At 36.8% G+C, this 23,026-nt stretch overlaps 1 protein-coding gene across 1 annotated transcript; it reads left to right on the forward strand.

Moving 5' to 3' along the window:
* Nucleotides 1-20,394: 20,394 nt before the first annotated feature.
* On the forward strand, nucleotides 20,395-22,698 carry LOC109150015. The gene is made up of 4 exons (XM_019297992.1): nucleotides 20,395-20,656; nucleotides 20,789-21,942; nucleotides 21,985-22,522; nucleotides 22,628-22,698. The coding sequence occupies exons 1-4, from the start codon at nucleotides 20,395-20,397 to the stop codon at nucleotides 22,696-22,698; spliced, it is 2,025 nt and encodes a 674-aa protein (XP_019153537.1).
* Nucleotides 22,699-23,026: the final 328 nt, after the last annotated feature.

Consider the following 23,026-nt stretch of genomic DNA (forward strand, 5'->3'; position numbering starts at 1 on the left):
AACAATGATAAACAGCTATATAGAGACAATATCATAAAGAACATATATCTAAGGTCACAGTTCACTTTCTAATTGTCCACATCATCATTCAAGTCACACAAGCACACTTTGGAGGCGCCGTGGGACCAATCGCATGCCCAGAACATGAAGGTTAGTACATATAGTACTAACACGGCGCTGCAGCACCCTACCTCATACCGCAGCACGAAGGGATCGCAACCAACCGTAAAGACCGTCGACGATTTCAACGGCGGATCACAGCCCTACACACCGCTTACACGCTCAATCGGTGGACTGTGATCCTCTTTTGGGGACTGCGACCCTACACACCGCTTGACGAACTCAGTCGGTGGGTCGTAGTAGATCAAGCCCTACACACCGCCTGAGGGACTCATTCGGTGGGCAATGATCTTCGGAGACTACGACCCTACACACTTCTGGCCCATACAGTCGGTGGATCGCAGCTGACCATAGCCCTACACACCGCCTGATCACTCATTTGGTGGGGTATGGCCTTCCTCAGGCTAGTGGCCCTACACACCGCCTGGCGCGTCCAACCGGTGGACCAAAGCACACGAGGCCCATGTGGACCGCAGCCCAAGAAGTGAATCACTGACCGCAGCCAGGAAAATGAACCGCAGCTCATAAGTAACCAATTTGACCACTGCCAACTTCTGAATCGCAGCTCAGGAACACCCAATTTGATCGCAACCAAATTGGGGTATCATGCATCACATAACACATAGTAGCACGTATTAGCACATTGGGAAGGGGGAGACATATAAATAAACTTACGTGTGATCATTCACATACTAATAATAGTCCTAAGGGGTTCATGCATCTTCCACCTAGGCCAACGGGTTACCGATTCAACTAGCATGCAATTGCTAAGACTCTTTTATCCTACGAATGGCACCCGAAACATCAAACTAGGCTCATGCACGACAAACGGGGTCCGTTGGGACACCACGGGGATTGGGGAACATCAAACGGGGAAGCCAAAGTCCCGGAGTGGGTGAAGACCTGCGGGTAGCCGGTGGGTGGAGGGCCACCCGTCGGCGATAGAGATCCGCACACTTTTGGGCAGCGGGTAAGTGGCGGGTCCCCCTACCCCCCCCCCCACTGACTCTTTATCAAAATAATCGTCCCGGGATCCTTTGTGGAACCCGGAACCATGCTTAGGCACTTTTAAACGCAAATAACGACATCACGAAGGCAATTAACGTATCAAAAGCAACAATCATGTAAAACACGACCTATCATGACTTCTAAACATAATCAACACCCGAACATGTGAATTCCTACCCAAATATACCAAGAAAATCCCAATACGAAATTCATGATTCATCCTAGGGCTCTAATCATATTTAATTTAACAAGATCATAGTTTACCTTTAAAATAAAGAAACATCAAGACTTATCAAGAATATCACGCAATCATCAAGATCCTCTTATCCTCATCAAGATTATCAAGATCACACATAGAATCATCTCATCAATCATCAAGGTCGCATCACAATTATCATATCAAGATACAAGCAGATAGAGGAAGCCAAAGAAGGGGATTATAGCAAGGAAAATAGGTTTTGTTGAGACATGGGTTACCTCTTAGCCTTAATTAATCCTCCCTTGGCTATTAAGGTTCTTCTAAAAGATTTCCATCCGCTTGATCTCTCTAGGCTCGGTGGTGGGGAATCTCCTGTGAATATTTTCGTGTAATATAACTATGGGTGGTAAGGTTTCTAATTGCTTTCTAATCCCCTATTTATAGAATTTGGAATCCTAATCATAATCTGAATAATAAAGGCCTACTTTCTTTATTCCTAATAGATATATAGGTCTAGGATTCCTAATTAGAATCTGACTAGTAAAAGGTTTACCCTCTTTATTTCTAATGGGCTTAAAACTCTAGTTTAGGCAAGAGTCCACAATCCATGGTGGACCACATTAATTAATTAAAGGGAATCCTAATCAAATTAAATCCTTTTTAATTATTATTAACGGAATTAATTAAATAATTAATTCGGGATTGGAGGCCGTAACACGGGGTGTTACAATTGTCCTCGTCTTCATCACTGTTGCCACCATCATTTGAAGAACTTAGATTAGGATCACGATGTGGCTTATAGCTTGTAGAAGCTGACGGGTCATTGCGGTGCAATCTTGCAAGCTCATCTCTGACTCTGCAATTTTTCATGACATCCCTTAATGTTTTCAATTCTTCCACAGTTTCCTTATCAAGAGTTGGTTTCGTGATCGCAAGATTTATGGATGGGGCTTTGCCTTTGGCAACACTTCAATTGGTCAGTTTGTAGGAGTAGATTCGATGTTTGGTTTCAAGTCTTGTGGCTTCATAAACATCTTGAGTTTCTTGCCACTTAAAAGCGAACCTTTCTTCTTCCCACATATTGTTAAGTCTTTCAACTAGAGTTTCAAGCTGTGAAGTTCTCCATTGTTGCCAACTAAGAACTCGATGATATTCATACTTAACCGCTTGGTGGAGAGCTTGGTCTTCCGTAAGAGTATGCTCGTTGATCACTCCTTTCGTCTCTGCTGGTTTGCCAGGTTCTTGTGGGAGACTTGAGTGATCAATCTTCGAGGGTTGAGTTAGACTTTCGTCCCTTTCCACTTCAACAGGTTCTTGTGTAAGAGTTATTTCGACCTTCTTTGCATTAGTGCGTTCTTGTGGAGGGATTGGATCGGGTGAAGACTCCTCAATCCAATCACTTGAGCTTGACGGGGAGTCAACATATGGCACAAGTGGGGTTTTAGGTTTTACTCCTCCATACCTAGCAAAGGGTAAAGTGGTGGCTTCTTTGTAGGATGGTTCAACATTAGAGACTTCTTGTGTTATCATCTCTTGTGCTTTGTCCAAGTCTTCCTTTTTAATAACTTTCATACTTTCGGGCTAAATGGCAGAAACTCCTTGCTTTATAAGTTCTTGTGCACTTTCGAGATCAGCCTTATCCAAGACTTCCTTCTGCTTAGACTGAGTGATGGAAGCTTCTTGCACTACTAGTTTTTGTGCTTCTTTCATCAGTTTTTCTTGTCTAGTCTTCATCCTTGCTGTTAATTTATCGAGAGGCGTTTCATCACTGCTTTCTTCATTCAACTCAGCTCCTGAGAAATTGCTTTAACTTCTACAACTTTTTCTGGTATGTTCTTCTTTCATGTAGACTTTTGTGCAGTCTCCGTTCAAGTGAAGCGACAGCATTCCTCATGCGGTATCATCGGTCAGATCTACGCATATCTCCAGGGTTGAAGTCTAAGTTTCGCGCTACTGAAGTCCGAAAGAAGCAAAGACGTCGATTAGAGTTTAAAGATCAAGACTTGAAGACTCTCGCTCATGAAAGGAGGAAAAGAGCAGTCGCGGAATCGCTAAGAAGAAGTCAACTCATGCCAAGTGGACATCCCCGAATCGGCGCGATAGATATCCTCAAAGATTAAAGAATCAAGAGTCAACTTCGGGGAGTTTTGGAGTACGAAGTGTTGGAATGCGAGGTCGGTGTATTCAGCGTGATGGTAGCGCCATCTACCATCGAAGAGGCAAAGAAGAGGAAAGTTAGAAATGATGAACTTGAAAGCGATGGAGACTAAGATGAATAGGAAGGAGATGCCTAGACTCCATGAGACGCATGAAGATGAGAAGCAACGCCACACGGATCTTTTGAAGTGTGAGAAGATTGAGAAATGCATTATAAAAGAGGTTTAGACTGGTGAGGGTGAACTTAAGGACCGATCCTAATATTGGGATTTTTCCTCAAGTAAAGCGGGTTTGGCGACGACGAGGTTTTCATGGAAGACTCGCTGTTAACCAAGACAAGGAAGAACAAAGTTGGTTTATACCTAGTTGACGGATGAAGACCGCAAGGTGATTAACCGTGAACGGGTTTTGACCTACTGAACAACTAGTAAAGACATAAGTGGAACCTGAGGCAAGGCATCATGGAATATTCCAAGATGTTGTCTTCGATAGAAATGTGGTCTTACGTCACCCTTTTTGGAAGATTACCAGAAACAGCGTGGAGCCTAAGATGGAGGTCTAATCTGTATTTCACCCAACCAGAGATGGTTATCAAGAAAGAATCGTGCAACTAAGAAGGCAAGTTGGGATTCATTAGAATCGAGAAAAAGATCCGTCATTTCACCAATATGTCGTGATCGAAGCTTCAAACCGGGGTAATTGCTTTAATTTGAGAATCCTTATCCCCCTTAAAATTGAATTCCTTATCATTGCTTGCCAAATCGAATACCGTTCCGTTAAGAAATCATTTTTATCCCTTCAAATCTAATTCTTGATATCTCTTTTCAAATGATTATGTGCAAGGTGGCAACCTTATTTCCTAAGTTGCAACTTTGATCCTATTCCTAATTAACGTTGTCCTCGAGTTTGAAACCTAAACCATTCATTCTAATCTTTCCTTTTGAGTCGAACAAATTCATATTGAGCATACTTTCCCCTAAAATATCCTTCTCATTTGCTACCGTTCCCGTTTTGGACCTTTCCCATCCGGAACCAAAGGATTTGAATTTTTCATGTGTTGTTTCGAAGGGAGGTGTGGGTTGTGTGATAATGTAAAATGTTAAGATGGTCGCTTATGCATCAAGATAGCCCAAGAGTTATGAAGATGAACACCCTACTCACGATTTGGAGCTGGCAACTGTGGTCTTCGTTTGAAGGAGTTGGGAACATCATGAGCATAAGGTTCAGTGGAAGGCTTATATGGATAAGAAAAGTGTGAAATATATCTTAACTCAGAAAGTTTTGAACGTGAGCTAAGGACTATGGTTAGAGCTCGTTAAAGAGTATGTTTTGGTTATCTTATGTCTTGAGAGCAAACCAAATGGGTGGCAGACATGTCAAGTAGAAAGGCAAGGCTTTCTCTCTCAAATCTACTAGGGCGTTAACCGAAGAGTTGTGTAAAGATCTGCAAAGTATGAATGGGAAGTAACGTATCAAGGTCAAGCGGATGCCAAGATCAAGATATATAGCATGCAGATCATGCTCCCTATGTTTGAAGAAGTTAGAGGTGATCAGTTGAAAGACGCAATCCTTGTTCTTCAATCCCAGGTGATCTAGCTTAAGTGTTCTTGTAGTGTCAGTTTATAGTTTGTAGCTTGTGCCTTAGCTAAGACGTCTAGATCTGGGTAGATCGGTGGTTAGTATTAGGTAGGGAGTTAAGTTTGAAGTAGGATTAGCATTCCTTTCCGGTAAATGTTCTATTGTTAACCTTATCTTTCATTCTTGTCACACCATTCTGAACCTTAAAACTATTTCTAAATCTTACCAATCTTTCCATTTTGATTTGAATCCTCGATTATTTCCTAAATCCTATCTATTCCTTGACGACAAGCTTCGAGGACGAAGCTCTTTTAAGGGGAGGGGGGGGGTGTGACACCCCGAAAATTTACTCCTTAAACCCGAATTATTTTCTTAATTAATTCCTATTTTACCTTACAATTCCTTCTTAATTTCCATTGAAATTAGTTAAGGGACCTAGTTTGACCAAATCCCTTAGCCTTTTAATTTGGTCAATGGGAGAACCTTGAGCTTTATTCTTTGTACTCTAAACTTTAATTCCTTCCTAGCCTTTATGTGGAAAGAATGGGCCCTTTTGGTCTTTTCACCAATTTCTAACTTTAACCCTACCCTAATCAAGACACCCCAAATCATTTTTCAGCATTCTTCTTCTCTCTACCATTCTCTCCACATTTTAGCTTTCTATCCAAGCTAACCAAAAACCCTCCCAACTTCGCAAGGAAAAACCTCAACACATTTTAGCTTTCTTCCCTAGGCTTGTCTAGTTTTATTAGTTGGTTTTCCATCACCTTTATCTAAATCTTGTTTGTTTTGTTGGGGTTTTCGTTTGTGTTTGGAGGATCTTGTGGAAGAAGACCTTCAAGAGGGTGATTAGGAGTTGGAGGAAGTGTTCCTTAGGCTACAAGAGGTAACCCATGTCCTACAAAACCTATTTTATACTTGTTATTGATGTTTTCTTGATGATTCTTGATGTTCTTGAATGAAATTGTGCATATTCTTGTGTTTATGCATGTTAGAACTTGTATTTAGGGTTCATGAATGTTATTCTTTTAGCCATTCTATGTGTTCAAGTCCCTTTGTTGATGAGTATGAGTTTTGAGGTGTTTTGGACTTGAACTTGAACTTGAGCATTTTGGCAAATTTCCCCGAAAGGATTTTCTCTCCCAGGACGGTAGCCGCGGGAAATGTGCCACCCGTCGTTCCACCCGCTGAGTACGGGTATGTGTTGGTGGCGAGGGGGAGCATGGGTGGCTGACCACCCGTGGCTCCATCCGCTGAGTACAGTGGCGGGTAAGGGTGGCGGGTGGTTGACCACCCACCGTACCGCCCACTGGTACGGTGTATTTTGGCCTCTGTTTTGTTGAACCGCTGGACACTTGTGTGTCTCGATTGTTGTTTCGTAAGTGTAGAACAATGCCTTAAGTACCGAATTATGACTTGTGAGTCTTGAATCGTGTTGATGATCTAATCTTGTGATTCGTTGGATTGATATGAAGTGTATATTGTTCGTATGAGTCTTTTTTATGATCTTGATTGAATTGCATGCTTGCTACGTTGTTCGTTGGTACTAGTATGTGTTTACCTCGTATTGATCTTGCCTATTCTTGATGAGGATTGGTGACTTGTATTACCAATCGTTGGGATCCTTTGATGTGGAAGCCTTTCGTTGTTATGGTATTACTTTGAAAGGTTCCTTCGTATTCTTCTTGAGTTCTTCGGTTGAATCTATCCTTGTAAGCTTGTACAACGGTTGTACTCTATTATGATTATTCCTTGATTCGGGCTAATGATGAGCCTCAATTGTCTATGTTAATGATTAAGTGACTATGTGTATAAAAGCTGGCGGATATGAGCTGCGTGCTCAAATGATTGGCGGTAAACTATCACGTGATATGTTATATAATGAAAAGCAGGCAGAGGAGCCAAGTCTCCATATGGAGGGATAAGGTTGGACTGGTTGTACAGGGTGGCTTGGAGGCACAAGTTGGAACTGTTATAATTCCCAGAAAGTAAGTCAGTTGACCAAGCATGGACATATCAATTTCCCTTTTCATCACTTCTACCAGATCATCAGTATTCTTCTGTAAAGTAGATCTGAAGACAATATCATCTAAATGAATAATTTAATTGTAATTATTATAAAATAAATCAAATAACCTATGTTTAGCTTAATTACCATAAAAATTATTAGGCAACTATACTAATATATGTGCAATTATAATAAAATATCATAATCGTAATCATTATTATTATATATATTATATTATATAAGAGTATTTATGTCGTTTTATTTTTTAAAAAAAAATCTATTCTATCTCTATTCTTTTAACCAACCCAACATTGGAATGCAATTTATAAAGTTTATTCCTTTAGCAAACCAAACAATAGAATAAAATTCATGTTTTATTGCTTACCTATTTCATTTCCTGTAGAATAGCATTTCTATTCCCTCAAAATTTATCTCGTGAACCAAATATGTTATAAGTGGTTTCACTATTCCGGCCACCTTTCTTGGGGGGTATGTTCTGATATAGATTTATTTTAATTTATTTAATTTGAAATGTATTGTTCATCTAATTTCATATTTTTATTGGTATATTATTATATATATATACACGAATGATTTATATATTTCAAGTAATTATAATCATTATAAAATTATTGTCAAAAACAAAAACAAAAAAATATATTTAAATATACTCATGCCATCATCATCTTTTTGCATATCAATTGCTAGTAGTTAATTGATTATACTAAGGTTATATTTGGAAAACTTAGCTGAAAAGGTAGCTAGAAGTTGAAAAGCTATAAGTAAAAAGCTGAAAATTGAAGAGTTGTTAAGCTACCTGTAATGCTTGAAAGTGTTTGGTAAAATTAACTTTTGGATAAGCTGATAAATGTAAAAAGACAAAAAAGCACATCATCATAAAATTTAAATTAGGTCATTTACATATTAAAATTTAACATTTTGTCTTTAAAAAAATTAACATTTTGAAATAAAATTATTAGCATAATCATCCTATATATAATAAAGCTATATGGTCTTGTGAAAATTAAATGGTGATAATCAACATTTAATTTTCACAAGACCATAATAATATTGTTAATTATAATAATAACAATAATAATAATAATAATAATAATAATAATAATAATAATAATTGCAATAATAATAATGATAATAATTTTCACTCACAGTTTCTAATATATATATATATATATATATATATATATATATATATATATATATATATATATATATATATATATAAAAGAATATTTAATTATGGTTATATTATTATTGTGTGTCTCACGACCATTATATACTAACAAAACTTGAAATGAAACTAATAATAATAATAATAATAATATAAGTGGTAAAAATAATATTTAAAAGTAATTAAGTGTTAATAATAATAGTAAGAATATCAACGTAAGAATTATAACATAGAATAAATCGTAATAATTAATAACTATAGTCTAAGATTAAATTTGGAATTGTCAGGAAAGATAAGCGACCTTAGGTGAAATTAACTCTTTATCGATTTAAATATTCTTAATATATTACAACAATTCCATTCCGTGCATCGCACGGGTGAAAATACTAGTGATATATTATCCCATAATGAAGTAGCAATAGTGTTGCAAATCTCATTCATCTAATAATAATAAAAAAAAAAAAATAATAATAATAATAATAATAATAATAATAATAATAATTGCAGATAAAGGAGAAGAGAAAAGGAATTTAATTGGAAAGAGTAAAAAAGTGTTATTTCTTTAAAATAATAAGGACAAAAATGAAAATAAAGTTAAGAAGCTCCTAGCTTATTTTGGAACGCTACCTATTCTTATTTTAAGCTACGAGCTTATTTTGGAAGCATTACCAAATAAAGCTTATAGCTTATTAGTATCTTAAAATAAGATATAAGCTCTGTCAAATAGAGCCTAAACACCTTCTACAAACAACTAATACAATTTGTAGTCAAAAGAATTAATAGCTAAATGTTAACTAATAATTATAAAAAACAAAAAAATTCTCTGTTCAAAGTGTTGTAAATACTTATTTATGCCCATTATTCCACTACCCCTTATTTAGAGTTACCACCTGATATATAAATTAAAGATGGAATAAGGTTCAAATTGGTTACTAAACGTAACCTGAAAATGCAATTATGCCACTGAACGAAAAAAAAGTATAATTATGACACTGAACAGTCTAAATGTATGTAATTTCACCTGATAGCAGGTTACCATCAATTTTAGCAGGTTACCAGCTTACGTGACAGCTAAGTTGGCATTTTTAATAATTTTTAATAAATTTTAATAATAAATTTTAAAAAAAAAAAAAAAAACGATGGTAAGCAGGTAAAATTTAAAATTTATTTTTAAAATTTATTAAAAAAATTAAAATTATTATTAAATTTATTTTAAAATTTATTAAATATTGCATACATTTGGAGTGTTCAGTGGCATACATTTGGAGGTAACCTGCTATCCGATAAATTGCATACATTTGGAGTGTTCAGTGGCCCAATTGCACGTTTTTGAGTGTTCAGTGGCCTAATTACATTTTTTTTTCGTTTAGTGATCTAATTGCATTTTCAGGTTACGTTTAGTGGCTAATTTGAACCTTATTCCATTAAAGATTGACAGTTATCAATAATAGAATGGGTTCTGAGTTTTCTCTCTCGTTGCTTTCTGTATTCTCTCTGGATCCTTTGCTCTGTTCTTTATCTTAATATGTACTTTGGCTTTGTTGTATAATAACTGCAATCACGACATTACCATTCAAAAGTCATAGATAGAGTAGGCCAATTTTACAACACGTTATCAGCATGAGAATGCTCTGTATATGCTCGGTGAATTAAAGTTTTCTGTTTCGTATTTTTGCATCTTAAATTTCTTGTATTTTTGAATTCAATGTATATTATGAGTAGTTAAATGTTGGAAAAAATAGCTTAAAAATGGCATAGATTGAAAAAGGCTTGATACAAGCCCGAGCTCGTGTGCGCCGGCACCTGCGGGCACGAATGTCGTACGGAAATTGGCTAGCCTTGCGGGCTAAGTTATGCCAAACTCCGGAACAATTTTCCAACATAATGGCACTAGGTTGGCCGAAACTGGAGCAGTTTCGGCCAAATTGCCATCCAAGTTTCGGCCATGGGCCGAAACTTGTAGTTTCGGCATAGGCCGAAACTGTGGTCTCGGCCAAAGGACGCCGAGACGAGACAAGGCACCAAGGCCGAAACTTCCAGTTTCGGCCTGATGGTCGAAACTGAAAGTTTTGGCCTACACGAACCTGTACTGCTTTCTGTGACCGTTGGGTTCAATTCTTACTGTTACGGAATTAATTCTTTGAATTAATTCCAATTTTTATTTTTGAATTGAAACCCATGGTAAATGTTGCTGTTACAAGGTGTAGTGGGGGGTGCCTTAAAGTGCCTCATTAAAAGCTTTTGGCTCCTTCACCCCTATATAAGAGAGGTAGTGAGAAGTAGATTTTTACACACGACAGCACTACCACTGTACACGAAACATTGTTTTCCAGCCTCAAAATTCTGCTTCTACTCCCTTTCTTTGCCTACTGTGTTCATAGCTTGTCTTGCTCGCCGGATTCCTTGTTTGAATGCTCAAACATTGAATCACTAGCAAGTTTATTCCTGGGAAGCCTAGGCCACAACGCTCCTAGCATCTACGGGAGGTGGCAAATAAGGTTTTAAGGAAAGATTGCTCACTCGACTCTTGCAAAAACCCAACATCAAACACTAGCCAAATTTCTTCATCTTTTCTTCCCTCCTTTCCAGAAAATAATAATATTATTTTTGATTATTATTTGTTTTCCTACCAACGGTTCCTACAATCTTAAAACCTTATTTTTTTGTTTTTCCCGTTGGTTAATTTTTCTCTAATTTCCTTGAAGAAATGGAGAACCCGGAGTTGCCAATCGTTAACAATGGGGAAGAAAATATTGTTGAGAACAACAATGGAGGAAATGGCAACAATGTTGCTAATTCCCAAGCTACACCAGTGAATGTTGGTTCACAAGATGGTGGGAGCACTGAGGGATATATTCCCATGTCTCGGGTACCTTCGGTATCGAGTGGTTCGGCTGAAAAGACGGAGAAGTTCACCGGTGTTGGTTCGAACTTCAAGAGGTGGCAACAGAAAATGTTGTTCTACCTAGCAACTCTCGGTTTGGCGAGGTTCTTGTCCGAGAAGGTTCCCGAGTTGAAGGAACAAGATGCACAATCCGTGATGGCGGTTGGCTATTGGAAGGATTCGGACTTCCTTTGCCGAAACTACATCCTGAATGGATTGTGTGACACGCTATATGATGTATATCGAAAGATAAGCACATCAAAAGCGTTGTGGGAAGCTTTGGATCATAAATACCGAAGTGAGGATGCCGGCTCAAAGAAATTTGTAGTTGGCCGATTCCTCGACTTCAAAATGGTTGATTCAAAGACCGTGCTAAGTCAGGTAGATGATTTGCAATTAATCTTTGATGAGATCCGTAACGAGGGCATGGTGCTAAGTGAAGCTCCAAGTGGGATCTGTGATCCATTTGTTGCCTCCAAGGTGAAGGACTTCAAGAACTACCTTAAGCATAAGCGAAAGGAGATGAATCTGGAGGACCTGATCCAGCGACTCAGGATTGAGGAAGGGAACAGGACGAATGATAGGAAGGCTCCTATCGTTGTTGGCGCTAAATCCAACGTTGTGGAGCACGGTAAGAGCTCCAAGAGGAACAAGAAGGACAAGCGAAAGCTAGGTCTGAAAGGTGGCATTACCAAGAACAAGTTTCCTGGTGAATGCTACAATTGTGGCAAGCATGGCCATAGAGAATCTGAATGCAAGGCTCCAAGGAAGAAGAACAAGAGTTCTGAAGCTAATATTGTTGGAGATAGCAGTCAGAAGGAGGTCGAGATTAGCCTTTCGGCTATGGTGACCGAAGTGAACCTCGTGGGCTCAAACCCTCGTGAATGGTTCATTGATACCGGTGCAACCAGGCACTTGGGTTGCAACCGATAGATGTTCAACACCTTTGAGACCGTTGAGGGTGAAAAGGTGTGGATGGGAAACTCTGCTCAGTCTGCTGTGGAAGGCATGGGCAAGGTGGTTCTGAAGATGACTTCCGGGAAAGAACTGATGTTGAACAACGTGCTGTATGTTCCTGAACTAAGGAAGAATCTTGTGTCTGGCTCACTGTTGAACAAGCATGGCTTTCGCATGGTGTTCGAGTCAGACAAAGTAGTTTTGTCCAAGTTAGGGATGTTTGTTGGTAAAGGATATGTAACTGATGGGCTCTTTAAGCTCAATGTAATTCCTGTTATCAATAAAAGCAAAGTTAATTCTGTTTACTTGCTTGATTCTTCCAATTTGTGGCATGGTAGACTAGGTCATGTTAATTTTAATTCTATGCGTAGATTAATTAGCATAGACCATATTCCTAACTTTCAAATTGACACAAATAACAAGTGTGAAATTTGTGTTGAGGCAAAACTAACGAAAGTACCTTTCAAATCGGTTGAAAGGGAAACTGAACCACTAAAATTAATCCATACTGATTTGTGCGATTTTAGATCGATACAAACGAGAGGTGGTAATAAGTATTTTATCACATTTATCGACGATAGCACACGATACTGCTATGTGTATTTGCTTAAGAGCAAAGATGAAGCCGTTGATAAATTCGTTCTTTATAAGAATGAAGTGGAAAACCAACTTAATCGGAGAATTAAGAAGGTTAGAAGCGATCGACGTGGTGAGTACGAAGCACCTATTGGTGACTTCTGTGCGAGTGTAGGTATAATACACGAGCGTACTACACCTTACTCACCTCAATCGAACGGTGTTGCCGAACGAAAGAATCGTACATTGAAATATATGATGAATGCGATGCTTATAAGTTCGGGCCCACCTCAAGATGCGTGGGGTGAGGCTATTTTGACAAGTAATTACCTTTTGAATAAGGTACCCCGAAAGAAGCTCGATAAGACTCCTTATGAGCTGTGGAATGGTAGGAAACCTTCCTACCAATACCTAAAAGTGTGGGGGTGTCTTGCCAAAGTTTTGGTGCCAACACCTAAGAAAGTAAAGATAGGCCCTAAGACGGTGGACTGTATCTTTATTGGCTATGCACATAATAGTAGTGCTTATCGGTTCTTAGTACACGAGTCCCATAATCCGGACGTACACGAGAACACGATAATAGAATCAAGGAATGCATATTTTTTCGAAAATATATTTCCTTGTAGGTCCAACGAGGGACCAAGTACGTCAAAACGAACGTTTGACGAAACTATGGATAATGATAGTGGGGAATCCGAGAGAGAACCCGAGCTCGAGCCGAGACGCAGTAAGCGGGCGAGAGTTGGAAAATCATTCGGTCCTGATTTTCTAACTTACTTGTTAGAGTACGATTCGGGTACTCTAACTTGTTCATTAGAAAATGAACCCGATTTTCTATCTTGTTTGATAGAGAACGAGCCTCGAACGTATGTAGAAGCCGTGACTTCTACAGAATGACTAATGTGGAAAGAGGCTATAAAAAGTGAAGTGGATTCTATTCTACAGAATCACACTTCGGAACTTGTTGATCTTCTTCCGGGTAGTAAACCCTTAGGATCCAAGTGGGTCTTTAAAAGGAAGATGAAACCAGACGGTTCCATCGAGAAGTATAAGGCTAGGCTTGTAATCAAGGGTTACAGGCAACGCGAGGGCCTCGATTACTTCGACACGTATTCTCCCGTGACGAGAATAAACTCCATTAGGATGATACTTGCCATAGCCACGTTGCGGAACTTGGAAGTTCATCAAATGGATGTGAAAACCGCTTTCCTAAACAGCGAATTAGATGAGGAAATCTATATGGAACAACCCGAAGGGTTCGTGGTTCCGGGCCAAGAAAGGAAAGTGTGTAAGTTGGTTAAATCGCTCTATGGTTTAAAACAAGCGCCTAAGCAGTGGCACGATAAGTTTGACCATGCGATGTTAACTAACGGGTTTAAAATAATCGAAAGTGACAAATGCGTCTACGTTAAGGAAACGATAGACGGCTACGTCATTCTTTGTTTATATGTCGATGATATTCTCATCGTTGGTAGTAATGATCGGATGATCAAGTCTACCAAAAACATGTTAAATGCGAGATTTGACATGAAAGATATGGGTTTGGCCGATTTAATCCTCGGGATTAGAATCATTAGAAGACCTGATGATCTCGTGTTGAGCCAATCACATTTTATTGACAAAATCCTTGAGAAATTTAACAAGGATGATAGTCAAGTGGCTAGGACACCATTTGATACAAATATTCATCTAACCAAGAACCACGGAGAAGGTATTTCACAAGTGGAATATGCTCGGGTTATTGGCAGTTTGATGTATCTTATGAGCTGTACTAGGCCGGATATTGCCTATGCAGTTAGTAAACTCAGTAGATATACGAGTAACCCCGGTGCTATGCATTGGAAGGCAATAGTAAAGGTTATGAGATACTTGAGGTATACTCGTGATCTTGGACTGCACTACGAGAGATATCCCGCTGTACTTGAAGGGTATAGCGACGCGAATTGGATATCTGATACTAAGGACTCTAAGTCCACGAGTGGCTACGTGTTTACACTAGCCGGTGCAGCCGTTGCATGGAAATCCTCTAAGCAAACAGTGATAGCTAGATCTACGATGGAATCTGAGCTGATAGCCTTGGACAAAGGTTGTGAAGAGGCTGAATGGCTATACCATTTTATAGAGGATATTCCTAATTGGGAAAGACCGGTACCTCCAATATGTGTGCATTGCGATAGTCAAGCCACAATTGGGAGAGTACAGAGTCATATGTATAATGGTAAGTCTAGACACGTGCGTCGTAGACATAATACCATTAGACAACTGCTCACAACTGGTGTTGTCTCGATTGACTACGTAAAGTCAAAAGACAATATAGCGGATCCGCTAACCAAAGGGTTAGGAAGAGAAGTTGTGGAGAAGTTGACACGAGGAATGGGTCTACTGCCCTTGGACTAAAAAGTTCTATAGTGGATACCCAACCTAGCTAGCACCTAGGTTCAATGGGACAACTAAATTATGGAACGGACGCGTCACTGTGGGGGTCTCGGACTCCCTACCACTCCTCGTTAAAACAGTGACTCCCGCAAGAGGCTAGCATGTTAATGCTTTAATGATTCTTGAGTATGCGAGATACTCGAGAAAGAATCACATATGTTAGAGAGAAGTGAGGGTCGCTTCAAAGGAGAATTGTTGGGCACAATTCTTTAGAAACTCTCGCAGAACCAGGAACGGTGACCCACGACCAAAACGGGCACACTCGTGAGAGCAAGAGCATGGTTGGGAGATTCCTGTGTGAGATATGTCATCGTCTACACAAACGGCAGTCGGTTCAAAGACATCGCGTTCTACCGTACAACCAGAAGAGTAAACATGTCTTTACGAGGGAAGGTTCAAAGGGTATAGTGACTCCCTACCTATCCTATGCAGGGATCAACTGTTTGAACACAGTTGAACAAATTCCAACAATCAGAGATTGAAAAAGGCTTGATACAAGCCCAAGCTCGTGTGCGCCGGCACCTGTGGGCTAAGTTATGCCAAACTCCGGAACAATTTTCCAACACAATGCCACTAGGTTGGCCGAAACTGTGGTCTCGGCCAAAGGAGGCCGAGACGAGACAAGGCACCAAGGCCGGAACTTCCAGTTTCGGCCTGATGGTCGAAACTGGAAGTTTCGGTCTACACGAACCTGTACTGCTTTCTGTGACCGTTGGGTTCAATTCTTACTGTTACGGAATTAATTCTTTGAATTAATTCCAATCTTTATTTTTGAATTGAAACTCATGGTAAATGTTGCTGTTACAAGGTGTAGTGGGGAGTGCCTTAAAGTGCCTCATTAAAAGCTTTTGGCTCCTTCACCCCTATATAAGAGAGGTAGTGAGAACCAGATTTTTACACACGACAGCACTACCACTGTACACGAAACATTGTTTTCCAGCCTCAAAATTCTGCTTCTACTCCCTTTCTTTGCCTACTGTGTTCATAGCTTGTCTTGCTCGCCGGATTCCTTGTTTGAATGCTCAAACATTGAATCACTAGCAAGTTTTATCCTGGGAAGCCTAGGCCACAACGCTCCTAGCATCTACAGGAGGTGGCAAATAAGGTTTTAAGGAAAGAGTGCTCACTCGACTCTTGCAAAAACCCAACATCAAACACTAGCCAAATTTTTTCATCTTTTCTTCCCTTCTTTCCAGAAAATAATAATCTTATTTTTGATTATTATTTGTTTTCCTACCAACGGTTCCTACATTAAATACATCTAGAGATTTTGATTGAACTTCCTTGTATGGATGCCAATGTGAATTAAATTGTCAAAGTTAATGTTGAACTTGGTCATGAGTTGGGTAGAATTGGTGCTTCATCTATGAGAATAGGGATACACCATTGTCATACCTTTCATATTTCTTACTCGACTTTGAGAAAAGGGAGTTTGAAAGAAATGAGAATACAAAGTGTTTCTGAATTGCCTAGAATTGTACCCAAATAGAGAGGAGCCATTAAATTGAACTTGCTTGACAATATATAGCACTGCCTGCCCTGCCTAATCGAGGACCAATTGGAGCAGATTTGTCAAATCACTGAAATTAGTGTTTGATAATAGTGAATTATATTAACATTAGGCGAGAAAGTTAACATCTAAATCAGTAAAGATAGTACCATTATTATATGTTAATATAATTCGCTAAGAGCTAACCATAACCGGTAATTGTCAAACAAGATCTTAGTTCAAAAGACTATTTCACACTAATTTATACTATTAATTTAAACTTATACAACACATAGTAAATTATCATGTATTATGCGACTAGTATTTTTTTATGCGCGATGCGCAAAAAAATAGGTGCCCAATATTAGTACATTATATTAAAATTTTAAATTTATTTAGATTTTAGATATTTAAATTATTCTAAATAATAATAATAATAATGTAAATCATTTTTATAAATTTGATATTTATATTTTAGGTAATAATTGACATATAACTCAAATATATAATGTGTATATATTATTATTAATGAAGAAGATAAGAAAATATATGGTGGATGCATGTGCATGGTAACAATAGTGAAAAAGATAACGGAAGTTATAACGGTAGGGGTATGTTTGTCCAAAAAATTTTAATGTACAACTTTTATAGCATAATGTACAAAAAAACTTAACGGTAAAAACGGACATAAATGAGGGGTATAACTTTTGTTCACACTTATTATGTTTTTAGATTAAATAAATGATCAATGAGAAATAAAATTATAAAGCTAAAAGAAAAGAACAATAAAAAATAATAAAATTCAATTAGTACAAGATAATGTTATTATTTTCTCAAAACTAGTTATAACGAAGTTAGGCTTCCCTTAAAAAAGGACCTAGGTTAGGTCATTAATTAATTAGTCCCAATTTACCCAACCTAGATTGGTCGTAATTGTAATACCATGGACCGGGGTTCATATAATAGTGTGAATCTTGATACAAAAATTCTTTACCTTCCGTTAATACATTTTGTACCTACTGTTAACCTGTACACAAATTATCAACTACAGGTACAGAATGTGTCAATTACAGATACAGAATTTGAAAGTTATTTTTGAATCATGGTCTACATTACAAGATAGACCCTGGTCCATGATATAATTTGTCAATTAGTCTCCCATGACCGTCATCGAAGTGCCTCATTCCACAATAGACATATTCATATATTAAATAAATACAAATTTATTGTAAACAAAATTCAAAAACAAAGTTAAGAATTCCTAACTAAATAACAATCGAGTAATAACAGTGATGGTTTGGTACTATACAAAAAGCCGATGAAGTGTTTTGCTTAAAACATATTTTGATGTAAAGGGATTGTAATTTTTATGAATGTTAATTACCAAAATGAACTAAAAACAAAGGTTGACAATTTCACATTACCTAATTTTTAAAAAGGATGGACCATATACTCGTTTATTATTATTATTATTATTATTATTATTATTATTATTTTCTATACTCGAAACTAATCAATACAGATGTGGAAAAAATTATATATCAGGCCTTGAAATTACATATAACAAATTTTTTTAATAACCAAAAACTCACAGTTACTAGTTTAGAGTGTACAAGAAGAAAATCATACTTTGTAATCTAATTAGTCAGCAAAGAATCACTATGAAGTAAATCCGTTTAAGTTTTTCATTGTTGATCAAGTCAAATCAAGAAAGTTAATATGTTACTTCTATTGAGAGGAACAACTTTGTAACCTCGTTGTTACAAGTCAATAGTCTAAATAAACCTAACAACTTTTTTTTGTATGGATTAATGACGCCACATCATGAGGTATAAGTGATGTCAACATGGTCCATTCTCAAAATTGTCACTTATAAATACTTCACTTACTAATGATATAGTCACAGCATTCCCATTTCAACCCTCTTTTGTTCTCAACTACATATATACGATGGCTGCTTCTTCTTCAGTTCGTTTGTTTGCAACTGTCTCACTCTTGGTGATGCTCTTCATGGCCTCTGGTTTGCTCTCTCTCTCTTTCTCCAATTCATATATATATATATATATATATATATATATATATATATATTATCTTCTTTTTAACATGGTATATATGGGATACGGTCTAAATACATTTGAAAATACTTGACTATTCATCTGGAAACTCGATCTTCTCCAAATACTCGATCTAATTGTGCATGCAGGGATGGGAATAATGGCCGCGGGTCCGAGAATGTGCTCGTCGCGGAGCCAAACGTTCAAAGGGGTATGTATTTTTGCCAACGGCAACTGCAATACAGTTTGCAAGTCTGAGGGGTTTTCCAATGGGAGCTGCACCGGTTCCTACAACCCCATCTGCACCTGCAACAAGCCTTGCTGCTAATAACCAACATTGCTTGCTTCAACTTCAATTCCATCACTGTTATATATATATATATCTAAATAAATAAATGTCCCCCCCAAATAATATAATCCAAACATGCATGCATGTTGTTTGGATTTGGTTGTTATTACATATATATATGTGTCAACATGTTGTGTGTTTCGTTTTCTTGTCTCAAGTTATGCAATTTCTGTGTTTTCGTTCTAAGCTATTTTTATACATATATCAACTAGGCTCGTGATACCATAATAGATTATGAATTTGCATGACTGACTTTAGTGGCGTAAACAATTAGCTTTAAATAGCATACAAGAGAGTAAAGATAGCAGATAGTGAGAAGGATGTTGTAACAACCCGTCTAACAATGCTATTCAACAAGAGTATAACTAGAGCTAATCAGAAACAAAAGGTGTCAACCACAGATATCCTTTAACATATATATTGTGTTCAGGGCCGCCGCACAGGGCCCCCAAATTTTGGGGGCCCCTTAATTTAAAAAAAAAAAATAGTATATCTATTAGGAATAGGATTGTTAGGCAATAGGGACTTTTGATCGGTGGAAGATTAAATAAAAGCTGACATACCTTTCTTTTTCTTCAATAAAACAAAGCCTACAAAAACTGAAATACAAACCTATTTAATTTAAATATATATTAGCATTTAGCCTAATCTAGTTTATCTAGCGTATGTGATTAGGGAGCCAAATCGCAGAGGCGCAGACAAATAGCAGAGAGAGTACCAGAAATTGTAGAGCCGCACGATAGACGATTAGACGAGACAGACAAAGATTATCAGAAATTGCAACCTAGGTATTTCAATTTTTATTCTTTTAATTTGAGGCTACTGTATCTGATTTTTGAATTCTAGATATTTGAATTATATTTAATTTGAATATTTGTGTATTTGAACTAGATTAGGTAATTTAAATTTGAGAAAGACGACAGATTCAACTCGTGTGTTACTGATTTTTAATTTTTTTTATCATACAAACTCTCAAGTTCTTCAATTCTCTTGACAAGTAATTAAAATTGCGTATTATTTCACAATTCTTGTTTATTGTTTTATATACATGACTTAATAATTCTGATTTCAGAATAATATATTCAAGAATTCTTTTCTTGATTAATTATTCATTCATTGAGTTTCTAAATAAATTTTTATTTTTTCTTAGGATTTCATGTCTTCTAGAAAATATTCATCTGGGTTTGAGAAGCGTAAAAAGAAAAGAAGAATTGAGCAACTAACTCAATCTCAAAAGGGAGCTCTTGAAAAATTTGTTACAAAAAAAACTCAAATAGATGAGCAAAAAGATGATGTCAAGGAAAAATTGTTAGATGTTAATCTTGATATAGAAGATCAAGATGATTGTGAGATTGGAAAGAATTTAAATGATAATGTGCACAATGATGATATGTATCACTGTCACGATGAACATAATAAGAATGTTGATAGTTGTTTAGATGATGTTGGTTATAGTGATAAACCAAATGATTCGTTTTTATTTGACATATATGATCCAAGAAATTGGGATGCCCTTGATTCTAAATTAATAGATATTCTTGTGAAAGATGGTCCAAAACGAGATTTATCAATGAATAAAGGTCCTAAAGATAAATTCTCTAGAAGGTTTTCATCAGCATTTTACACAAGATATTTGCCAAATGGAGAGAAATGTGATCGAGATTGGCTTATATATTCAAAAGAACTTGACAAGGTGTTTTGTTTTTGTTGCAAGATTTTTAAAAAAAGTATAGGAAAAGGTGTTTTGGTCAATGAAGGTTTTAGGGACTGGACACATCTTGGAGTTAGACTTAAAGAGCATGAAACGAGTGTAGATCATATAACTAATATGACAACTTGGATGGAGTTGCGTCTTAGATTACAAAAAAATGAGACAATAGATAAAGTGGCTCAAGAACAACTTTTGAAAGAAAAAGAATATTGGAGGAAAGTACTATTTAGGATTATTGCAGCTGTGAAGTATCTTGCTAAAAATAACTTGGCATTTCGTGGAACAAGTGAGAAGTTGTATGAAAATAACAATGGAAATTTTTTGGGTCTAATTGAAATGCTGGCTGAGTTTGATCCTATCATTCAAGAGCATGTTGTACGTGCTAGAAATCGTGACATTCATCATCATTACCTTAGTCATAAGATTCAAAATGAATTGATACTTATGCTTGCTACTGCAGTTAAAACAAAGGTCATCAAAAAAATCAAAGAAGGAAAATATTTTTCAGTGATATTAGATTGTACTCCCGATGTGAGTCATCAAGAGCAAATGTCTTTGATTTTAAGATGTGTGGATATATCAACATTTCCAATTAAAATAGAAGAGTTCTTCTTGGAATTCTTGGTTGTGAATGACACTACTGGCCAAGGTCTTTTTGAAGTATTACAAAATGTGTTGATATCACTTGATCTTGATATAGATAATGTTAGGGGACAAGGTTATGACAATGGGTCAAATATGAGAGGGAGACATCAAGGTGTACAAAAAAGACTATTGGATATAAATCGTAGAGCATTTTATACTCCTTGTGGTAGTCATAGTCTTAACTTGACTTTGTGTGACGTTGCAAACAGTTGTGGCAAAGCAAGGGATTTCTTTGGAGTAGTGCAACGTATTTACACAATATTTGCTAATTCCACAAAGAGGTGGCATATCTTAAAAAATAATGTAACAAATCTAACTCTTAAGCCATTGTCATCTACTCGATGGGAACGTCGTGTGGAAAGTGTTAAAGCAATTAGATTTCAAATCAGTGATATTCGAGAAGCCCTACTTCAAGTGGCAGATACAGACAGTGATTCTAAAATTCAAAGTGAGGCAAGATCTTTAGCTACAAATGAACTTAGTAACTTTGAATTTTTGTTAGCCACAATCATTTGGTTTGAAATCTTATCTGCGGTTAATTTAGTTAGCAAGCAATTACAAACAAAAGATATGCTTCTTGATGTTGCTATTAATCAAATTAAAGGGTTAGTTTCTTTCTTCAAGAATTATAGAGAAAATGGTTTTTCTACTGCCATGGATAATGCAAAGGAAATTGCGATTGAATTAGAAATTGAGCCAGTGTTTCCTCAAAAGCGAAAAATTCGTAGAAAAAGACAATTTGATGAGAGTGCTGATGATACTTCATTATCTCCAGAAGAATCTTTTAGGGTTAATTATTTTTTATACATTGTAGATCAAGCTATTATTTCATTGACCCAGAGGTTTGAGCAATATGAAGTATATGAAGGAACTTTTGGTTTTTTGTTTAGTTCTCACAAGTTACAATCGATGGCTGATATGGATTTGAAATCTTGTTGCATTTGTTTAGAAGCAGCTCTTAAGAGAGATGAACAATGTGGTGATATTGACGGAAATGAATTGTATATTGAGCTAAAATTGCTTAGAGAGATTTTATCGAAAGAAAATATAGGAGCAGTGAGTATATTGAATTCATTGAAACAGCTGTGTTGTTTTCCAAATGCTACTATTGCATATCGAATATTATTGACTATACCAATTACTGTTGCCTCTGCAGAAAGAAGTTTTTCAAAGTTGAAATTGTTGAAATCTTACTTACGATCAAGTATGTTGCAAGAGAGACTCAATGGATTAGCTTTAATCTCTATTGAAAATGACATTTTGGAAGAAATTGATATCAAAAGTTTGGTTGATGATTTTGCGTCTAAGTGTGCACGTCGCATGTCAATTTTTAAATGAAATTTTTGATGTATTTTTTTAAACAGTATTTATATTTTGAAATTTTGACACAACTTTTTGAACAACTATTATTTATATATACAAAATATTTGAAAAAAGGGGCCCAAATCTAAATATTGCACAGGACCCCAATTTTGATTGGAACGGCCCTGATCGTGTTTCAACAAATAATTTTTAATTTTGTGTTCTATGCACGTACAAATATTAAATTTGTGTAACAAAAACATTCAGGGTGTGTTTGGTTGGCACATGGGAATCGGAATCGAAATGTGCATTAAATAATTGGTAATGGTAATGAGTTTTAGTGAAAGTATTTTGCATTTTTGGT

This window comes from Ipomoea nil, unplaced genomic scaffold (genome assembly GCF_001879475.1).
Source record: "Ipomoea nil cultivar Tokyo-kokei standard unplaced genomic scaffold, Asagao_1.1 scaffold2167, whole genome shotgun sequence".
Taxonomy (NCBI): domain Eukaryota; kingdom Viridiplantae; phylum Streptophyta; class Magnoliopsida; order Solanales; family Convolvulaceae; genus Ipomoea; species Ipomoea nil.

Bases quoted from the DNA above. Each gene is read 5' to 3' on its own strand.
- LOC109150015 (XM_019297992.1), top strand. From the start codon at position 20,395: ATGTATCACTGTCACGATGAACATAATAAGAATGTTGATAGTTGTTTA. The intron at 20,657-20,788 runs GTGATCGAGATT...CACATCTTGGAG, and splicing joins TTTGCCAAATGGAGAGAAAT to TTAGACTTAAAGAGCATGAA. The intron at 22,523-22,627 runs GTTTTTCAAAGT...ACATTTTGGAAG, and splicing joins TGTTGCCTCTGCAGAAAGAA to AAATTGATATCAAAAGTTTG.